We start from the raw sequence: 8,377 nt of genomic DNA, 5'->3' as shown, positions 1-8,377 counted from the left end.
AGGCGCGGGTCCGGGCATGAAGCTGGGCCGGGCCGCGCTGGGCCTGCTGCTGCTGGCGCCGTTGGCGGTGCGGGCGGTGGAGCCCATCAGCCTGGGACTGGCCCTGGCCGGCGTCCTCACCGGCTATATTTACCCGCGCCTTTACTGCCTCTTCGCGGAGTGCTGCGGCCAGAAGCGGAGTCTCAGCAGGGAGGGTAGGACTGGGAGGGCGGGAGGCCCTCCGGGCCGGGACCCGAGGCCGCAGCGGCCCCGGGCGGGGGTGGCGCCGGCTCCCGGTCACGACCACGACGGACCGGGGTTGGTCGGAGACCCGAGCAGACGAGCGGCGGCCCGGGCCGCTTCCTCTGCCGAGAGTTTCGCTCCCTCCCGGAGGCGCGGTGGGAACTCCTGCGGCCGATCCGCAGCCCGTTGCGGCCGGGAGGTGCCCGCGGAGGGGCTGGGCTGGGGTGAGGGGCGCAGGCACTGGGCNGCTTTTCACAAGGTGCTCCAAGCACCGAGCAGGCTTTGCTGGCTTTACAGGCGCCTGTAACCCTGGGCTGGGTTTCTCCGGACACCCCGTCCCCGACCGGCTTTGTTTTTTCCCAGCGCTGCAGAGGGATCTGGACAGCAAGCTCTTTGGACAGCACCTTGCGAAGAGAGTCATCCTAAATGCTGTGTTCGGCTTCCTAAGCAACCCGAAGCCCAAGAAACCGCTGACGCTCTCTCTGCACGGGTGGACGGGCACCGGCAAAAATTTCGTTAGCAAGATCATCGCGGAGAATATTTACGAGGGCGGTCTGAACAGTGACTATGTGCACCTGTTTGTGGCCACGCTGCACTTTCCACACGCCTCCAACATCACCCTGTATAAGGCAAGAGCGGAATTTTGGAATCCTTCCTGGATGACGCTGGGGTCGCGGGAGTCGGGGGTTTCTTGGCTGTGGGGTGGAAGGTGGGAATTGCTGGGGGGCGGGGGGTATGAGTGAGCCTGGAAGAGGCTACCTCCACCGGTTCCCCTCCGAAAGATGTGGAGGTTACCGGGGGTTGAGGTGCCTGGAGTAGTTAATACCATCAGAGCTTTGTGATGGTGGCTGATGAAAACAGGCTCAGTCCGCAGCTTATCTTAGTAAGGGGAATCGTGGGATTTTAGAGATGGACGGGATCAAATCCAACCCAAAGATCGTGGCGTCTAACTCGTTTCGCAAAAGAGGAAACGTTTCCAGAAAGGCCTGAGGTTGTTCAGCTAAAATGTTGCAAACTGCTTTTACAGCTTAACTCGCTGCTTAACCGCCTGGACTTTGGCAATGCACACACCTACATGTGAGTCCTAACTCTCCCACCCGCCAGCTGTGTAGACTAGGGACTATCGCCTGAGCCGACACCCAGGTTCTTCTCTGTAAAGAGTGGCGGTGAGAATGCACTGAGCTCTGTCGAGCGTGTTGCCTGCCTGCCGCGAGCCTTCAAATACATGGCAGCTCCCGACTTTTTAGTCCGCGTCACAAAACTGCAAGGTGAACACGTCAGATATTTAGCGCTCGCGCCTGCGCATACTTGTTTTCCCTTCTGCCTGGGTGAACATCAGGGCCTCCAGCTTTCCAGGGGTTCCTGGGACGTGAGCCTGGCAAGCGCTAAAACTAGGAACGTTCCAGACAGGTTGTGTGATGAATGGGGGCTCCTAGTTCGCCTGCAGGTTCCACCACTTAATAGCTGTCTGACTTTGGGCAAGTGACTTAACCTCTCTGTGCCTTGAGTTCCGCATCTGTAAAACGGAGCCCTGCTTTGAGGGCTTTGGGGAGATGGCCATAAAACATTATGTGAATAGTGCTCAGAGCTCTGTCTACCCCTTAGCGAGTGCTCAGTACGTGTTCTGTGTCACTGCCTATACACTGGAGCAGCAGAGTGGGAAAACCATGGCCGTTGGAGCCTAAAAGATCTGAGTACGTCCTTGTTTAAACAGTCACATGCTTCACGCAGGTCACTTCATCTCTGCTCGGTTCCTTCTGTAAATAGAGGCTGGTCCGTACCTGTAAGAGCAGAATTACTGCGTAGGTTGGATATGTACCCATGGAACCCTGAAGCCATGATCACAGTAGCCAAGCAAAGTCCGAAATCCTAAGCAGTGAGGACCTACGTTGTACCTTCCAGAGTCTTCCTCAGAAAACAGCGAATTCCTCCTCGTCCTCCCCCAGGGCTCTGGGTGGGAAAGCACTATATAGAACCCTGGTTCAGATTTCTGATTAACGGGATCTTTTTTCTCTTTCTTACTTTGCTTGTTTAGTATTGTAAGAAGTACATAACTATGTTCTTATGGAAGGTTTCCGATTAGGCAGATTTATTTGAGAACCCCCCCCCAGACATTGTTACAGAAACTCAGGAGAGTTCCATCCCCGCACTCACCCCAGAGCGTGTGCACTGGAGTTCAGTTGCCTCACTTAAAGGAGTCCGTGTTCCTTACCATCCCCATTGGGGAAAGGAAACCCCTAGTCTGAGGACTGATGGGCAGAATAGGTTACTTGGTCTCTGCCTTCTTCCTTTTTTTTTTTTTTTTTTAGTTTGTTTATTTTTGAGAGAGATATGGAGCATGAGCAGGGGAGGGGCACAGAGAGGGAGACACAGAAACCAAAGCAGGCTCCAGGCTCTGAGCTGTCAGCATAGAGCCCCACGTGGGGCTCAAACTCACAAGCCGCAAGATCGTGACCTGAGCCAAAGTTGGACGTTTAACTGACTGAGCCACCCAGGCGCCCCTCTGCCTTCTTCCGAGAAGGCTGATGTACACAGGATACGTGTTAACATTGCCATTTTTTTTTAGGTTTATTTATTTATTTTGAGAGAGAGAGAGAGAAAGCATGCAAGAGTGGGGGAAGGGCAGAGAAAGAGGGAGAGAGAATCCCAAGGAGAGTCCGTGCTGCCAGCACAGAGCCCAGCTCGGGGCTCGATCTCATGACGGTGAGATCATGACCTGATCCAACCTCGAGAGTCTGGTGCTTAACCGACTGAGCCACCCAGGCGCCCCCCACACATCACCATTTTAATGACAAGGACCAGGAACTCAGTGACACAGCATCGTTACGATCTCTCACAGCACGGGAATTCTAACCGACGTGGGGATTTGGAACCAGGCAGGGCACGGCTCAGATCCCAGCCCTCCCACATCCTCATTTTATAATGTTGGGCGAGATGGTGAAGCCGTATGCTTCCGTTTTCCTTATCTGCGGAATGGGTGTGATGCTGTCCGCTGCACAGAGGTGTGGGGAGGAACCAAAGAGCCTGCGTGTGTAAAGTTCTGAGCCCAGTGCGGGGCATGCAGTCAGCGCTCGATAAATGTGGCCATTGCAGCGCTACTGCTCACCCTGGTTGTTTCCGTTGCTGAGAACTTTGCACCGGCTTTTCCTCCTGTAATTCAGGATCAGTTACAGTCATGGATCCGCGGCAACGTGAGCACGTGTGCAAGATCCATCTTCATATTCGATGAGATGGATAAGATGCACGCCGGCCTCATAGATGCCATCAAGCCTTTCCTGGACTATTATGACCATGTGGACGGGGTCTCCTACCAGAAGGCCATCTTCATATTTCTCAGGTGAGGCTGGGGCTGGGACATAGTCGGGGACCTCTGACCCCCGAAGGCCATGGGCTCCAGGACAGAATCCAGTCCTTAACTCCCTGGAATTCTCTTGCAGCAATGCTGGAGCAGAAAGGATCACAGATGTGGCTTTAGATTTCTGGAGGAGTGGAAAGCAGAGGGAAGAGATCAAGCTCAAAGACATGGAGCAGGCTTTGTCCGTGTCAGCCTTCAATAACAAGAACAGTAAGTGCGGCCCGGCCAGCCAGTACCGGCCCCTCCCATTTGTGATCCCGCGTGCCGGAGGTCGTAGACTGTCAGCCTCGCCGTAGTCTGGGAGCTGACGAAGTGCACTCTCCGTCCCTCCCCAGACCTAGCGAGTCGGGGTTTCTATGTGACCCTCCAGGTGACTTGTCATACACGCTAAAGTTTGCACGGTGCTCTTTTAAAGAAGGAGGGACAGTCTTGATCCTCGCAGTCTTAAAGATGAGTTTCCCGTTTTCTTTAGGTTTAATCGTTTTCCTTTGTAGAAGGAAAGCAGGTGGTTGAGCATGGAAGGCCGCTGTGAGCGCCTCTGAAAGAGAGGACCTGTCCGGCCCCCCTCTCTCTCTGTGTGGTCCCAGAACTCTGAGGTGCTGCGCACGAGAATAGCAGCCAAAGAGCGGGCGGGCCCACTGTCTGCGCTCTACTGGCCCATTTCCTTTATCTTCACCATGACCTTGTGGGCTGGAACCTGTCATCCTCCCCATTGTATAGATGAGGAAACAGGCTCAAGAGGGAGCCACTTGCCCAAGGCCACACAGCCTGCTCAGTGGCTCTGATTTCGGAGCCCGAGCTTTTCGCTCCCAAGCTCATGGCGTTCCTAGTGACCTCACACACCTTTGAGCTTGAGCCCTCAGAGGTGGGAAGTCCCCGTGGTGCAGAGTGACTCGCTGGGTCACCTGGGGAACCTGTGAGCCGTGTGGGTGGACTGTTACCGTTTAAGCCTGCTCTGTTCAGGGTCGTTCTCGAGCTTAGAAAGCAAATGTTCTCCTTCAAAGCGAGAAATCACTACCGCTGCAGAGATAGGTGGACAGTGTGGGGTGTTCATGTCCGTTTGTGTCGCTGGAATATTACCGACGGAAGACAGGATAGTTTGTAACACGTTAAGCGGGTCTCTGGCGTGCCGGCGTGAGCACACGCAATAGGTACATTAGCCTAAATGCGTCAGCAACGTGAGGCCAGCTGCCTAGCACCCACGGTATGGGAGGTTATGAAGGTTCCAGGGTATAAGCTTCAGAATGAGGCGGACCTGGCTTAGCCATTTATTGGCCTCAGTCAGATGGCTGAACTCCTTCATTTATTTGTTCAACAAATACTGAGCTCCTTCTAGGTGACAGGCACAGGTCCCTGAACTGGGGACGCAGCAGTGAACAAAAGCCAACCCTTATCCTCATGGAGTTTATATCCTAGTGATAAATAAGAAACCATGTCAGATGATGGCATCCGCTCTCTATGTAGAGGTAGAGGTGTATCTTCCTTCCCACCCCCGATAAGTAAAAAGTAAGTCCCTAAAGAGGGCTTGGGGGCGCTGGGATGAGGATGGGCGGCAGTTCTAATAGAGTGGTCAAGGACGGCTCGCTGTGCGGGTGACAGTTGAGCTGACCTGAGGACTGCGGGAGTGAGCCTTGTGGATGCCACAGGGAACAGCATGCCGTCAGAGGGAACAGCACATGCAAGAGCGCTGAGGTGGGGGTGTGCCCGGGGGCACTGTGGCAGTCCCGAATGAACAGGGGCAGAAAGGGGGTTGGATCAGAGGCAGGTCTTGCCCTGGGGACGCTGGGCACCAAAGGCCGGGAGGGCCACGGGGAGGCCTTGGGCTTGACTCCCAGTGGAGAGGGAGCCGCCGGAGTGTTTTGAGCAGTAACAGGACCGGACCTGGTTTTACAGGACCACACAGGCCACGGGGTGGAGCAGAGGCTGAAGGCGGCAGGGGGGGCAGGGACACACAGGAGGCGCCGTGGCCCGGACCCGCGTGCGGGGTGACCTGGTGGCTCAGGATGCGTGTTGAAGGGCAAGACTTTCAGAAGGTAGAATAAGGTTTCCTAAAGGATTGGTGGGGGAATGAGAGAGCCCTGAGTCAGGGGTTCGGCTTGAGCCATGAGAAGGGTGCTTGTGCCCTTTTGGGGGACGGACCGTGGAGTCGCAGGTGTGTGGGGCCGGCGGGGAGACGGGCGTGGACAGTGAGCGAGGCGCCCCCGCGGAGGTGCGGAGCAGACGGCTGGCCGGTCCAGTGGGTTCCGGCGGGGCCTCCCGGCTGAGGGGACACCCTCGGGAGTGGCCCGGGGATGGTTTTGTAAAGAGACTGAGATCATTGCTCTGCCTACCACCCCTGCTGTGGTCAGGTTCTAGGCCAGGCTCTGCCCAGACGTCACCTCCTGAGCCCGCCGCCCTCCGTGGGGCTGTGAACCCTGATGGCAGTGTCGCTGTGTGCCGGCTCTGCTCCCTCCCCAGGGCCCGCGGCTTGCCTGACCTTCAGGAACTGAGCTGTGCCCCCCTACCCTGCTCAGCCATCGGTTTTGGGTTTTGTCCCGCACCCCCCCCGGCCCCAGTCAGACTCCACGCCGTCCAGGCAGTGAGGTCTTTACCAAGCACCAGTTCTGTGCCGAGCACTGCTGGGAAAGGGAAGCGCACAGTCCCGTCGTGGCCCTGTGAGCCGTGGTCTCTTTCCGGCACAGATCTCCTACCACCGTTCTTCCTACGAAATAAGAGGTGTCTTAATACTCACGGCAAACCCGGCTCAACCTCGTCTCAGTTTGTTAACGAGGGGACTTTTGGGAAGCATCTTAAGGGCATGGGCTGGTTTCCAGGGGAACCGAACACCACCCCCCACCCCACCCCCGACTCCGGGGAACGAGGGGACGGGGGACAGGGGCTAGAGGTGGAGTCGGTCGCCAACAGCCAGTGATTTAATCAGCGGTGCCCATGTCACGAAGCCTCCGTAAAAACCCGGAAGGTTGGGGGTTCGGAGAGCTTCCAGAGTGAACACATGGAAATCTGGGAGGGGCCTGGGAGCTTCCGGTCCTTTCTGCGTTCCCTCTCGCTTCCATCTGGCTGTTCCGCAGTCTGGCCCCTGTATTGAGCTGAAATTGTAGCTCTCACCAGCCCGCAATGGAGAATTGCTCGGTGGTGTGAAAAAAAAGCCCCACGTGCTGGAACTGGTCAGAGACCAGGATTAAGGCACCAGAGTCCAGCGGCAAAGCGGAAGGGAAAAGGGTCACCCGAAGAAGTGCGGGTGCGATCCGGTGGGTGCCGCGTGGTCGGGAGGGGGTGCTGGGTCCTCCCGGGAGTCCAGGAGGGGACGCACGTGGGTCCCCGGGGGGGAATGGGGGTGGTACAGGGCCTGCACTCGCCCCGGGTGAGAACACACAGCAGAGCCGCCCCCCCCCAGCACCGACTTCGCACAGTATCGTTCTGAGGGTTCAAGTTCTCAGTCTCCGGACTCGCCGTGTGGTCTGGACTCGCGGGCAGGAGTGGCCGGCCTCTGCCCTGCTGCCGATCCAGCTGCTGGGAGTCCAGCGGGTCCTGAGTTCCCCGAGGAAGGGAGGGGCGGGTCCTTCCCTGGGGACTCCTCTGTCGTCGTGCTTTCCTTGAAACACTGGCAGCCTGGGGACCGTGTCCCTCCGCTCTCCGTCCTCCTTTCTGGGCTGGTGGGCTTCTCTCCTGCTTCAGACCCGTCAGTCCATCGGAGGGGCCTCCCCTGAGCCCGAGGCTACGGAAGGTGCCACGTCACCCTGCTTTGCTCCGTCTTGCCGGTGGGCGCGCTCCCAGGTTCCCTCAGCCCCCCCGGACCGCGGTCGCCACCTCCGGGTCTGGCACCTGGCGGCCGCCCGCTGGGCGTGTGTCGGCGGATGGGCAGGCACATGGACGGTGGATGAACAGCGCTGTTTTCTCTTTCCCAGGTGGCTTCTGGCACAGCAGCTTAATTGACCGAAACCTCATTGACTACTTCGTCCCCTTCCTCCCCCTGGAATACAAACACCTAAAAATGTGCATCCGGGTGGAAATGCAGTCCCGGGGCTTTGAAATCGACGAGGACATTGTAACCAAAGTGGCTGAGGAGATGACGTTTTTCCCCAAAGAGGAGAGAGTTTTCTCCGACAAAGGCTGCAAAACGGTGTTCACCAAGCTAGATTACTACTACGACGACTGACCGCCCCGGGCTGGGGAGGAAGACGCCCTCCGCACCCGGCTCTTTGCCCACACGTCCCGGCTCCGGGGCCTGGAGGAGGACCGAGCAGCTGTTTCCTGTTGGACGGAACGGGAACCTTCCTGAGACGTTTTCATCCATCGGAGCCTCCGGGCCTCACACCCTACAGATCATGGATCGCGGACTTCGGAACAGCCCAGAGCCTTCAGAGGCGGCGGCGCCCTGCTCCCCGGCCACGCGTCCAAGGGCTCATGATTTTTTAAAAATCATGTTTTAATTTCAAGTGTTTCTGTTTCAAGGAAGGATGTCTAAGTTTTACTGAAAATGTGATGACTTTATTTAAAATGGTTTTTAACCTTATGAGAAGATTTTCAGACTCTATGTTATTGGCTTTGTGTTTTTTTTTAATTTCCTGTCACCATTTCAGACTCTATGTTATTGGCTTTATGTTGTTTTTTTTTAACTTCCTGTCACCGTATCCTAGATGCTGAATTTTTTGCTGAAAAGAAGCCCACACCAGGGTCCTTGGCACGAAGTCCCTCAGCAGGACTGGGGACCAGGGCTGGACCAGTGATCAGACCGGTCACAGGATGGCTACCACAAGAGGCAATGACGTGTCTAGACAAAGGGACAGTATGTAAGAGGAC

The 8,377-nt window shown here is 56.6% G+C and overlaps 1 protein-coding gene across 1 annotated transcript; it reads left to right on the top strand.

Annotated features, from left to right (window-relative positions):
* The first annotated feature begins 6 nt into the window (after nucleotides 1-6).
* On the top strand, nucleotides 7-8,111 carry TOR1A (torsin family 1 member A). Its single transcript, XM_077768377.1, has 5 exons — nucleotides 7-194; nucleotides 586-851; nucleotides 3,384-3,559; nucleotides 3,660-3,787; nucleotides 7,483-8,111. The coding sequence occupies exons 1-5, from the start codon at nucleotides 17-19 to the stop codon at nucleotides 7,731-7,733; spliced, it is 999 nt and encodes a 332-aa protein (XP_077624503.1). The 5' UTR covers nucleotides 7-16; the 3' UTR covers nucleotides 7,734-8,111.
* The last annotated feature ends 266 nt before the right edge of the window (nucleotides 8,112-8,377 follow it).

This window comes from Crocuta crocuta, unplaced genomic scaffold (genome assembly GCF_008692635.1).
Source record: "Crocuta crocuta isolate KB4526 unplaced genomic scaffold, BGI_CrCroc_1.0 scaffold35, whole genome shotgun sequence".
NCBI classification, from domain to species: Eukaryota; Metazoa; Chordata; class Mammalia; order Carnivora; family Hyaenidae; genus Crocuta; species Crocuta crocuta.
The sequence above is the reverse complement of the archived record's forward strand: the minus strand, read 5'-3'. Positions and strand labels throughout refer to the sequence as shown.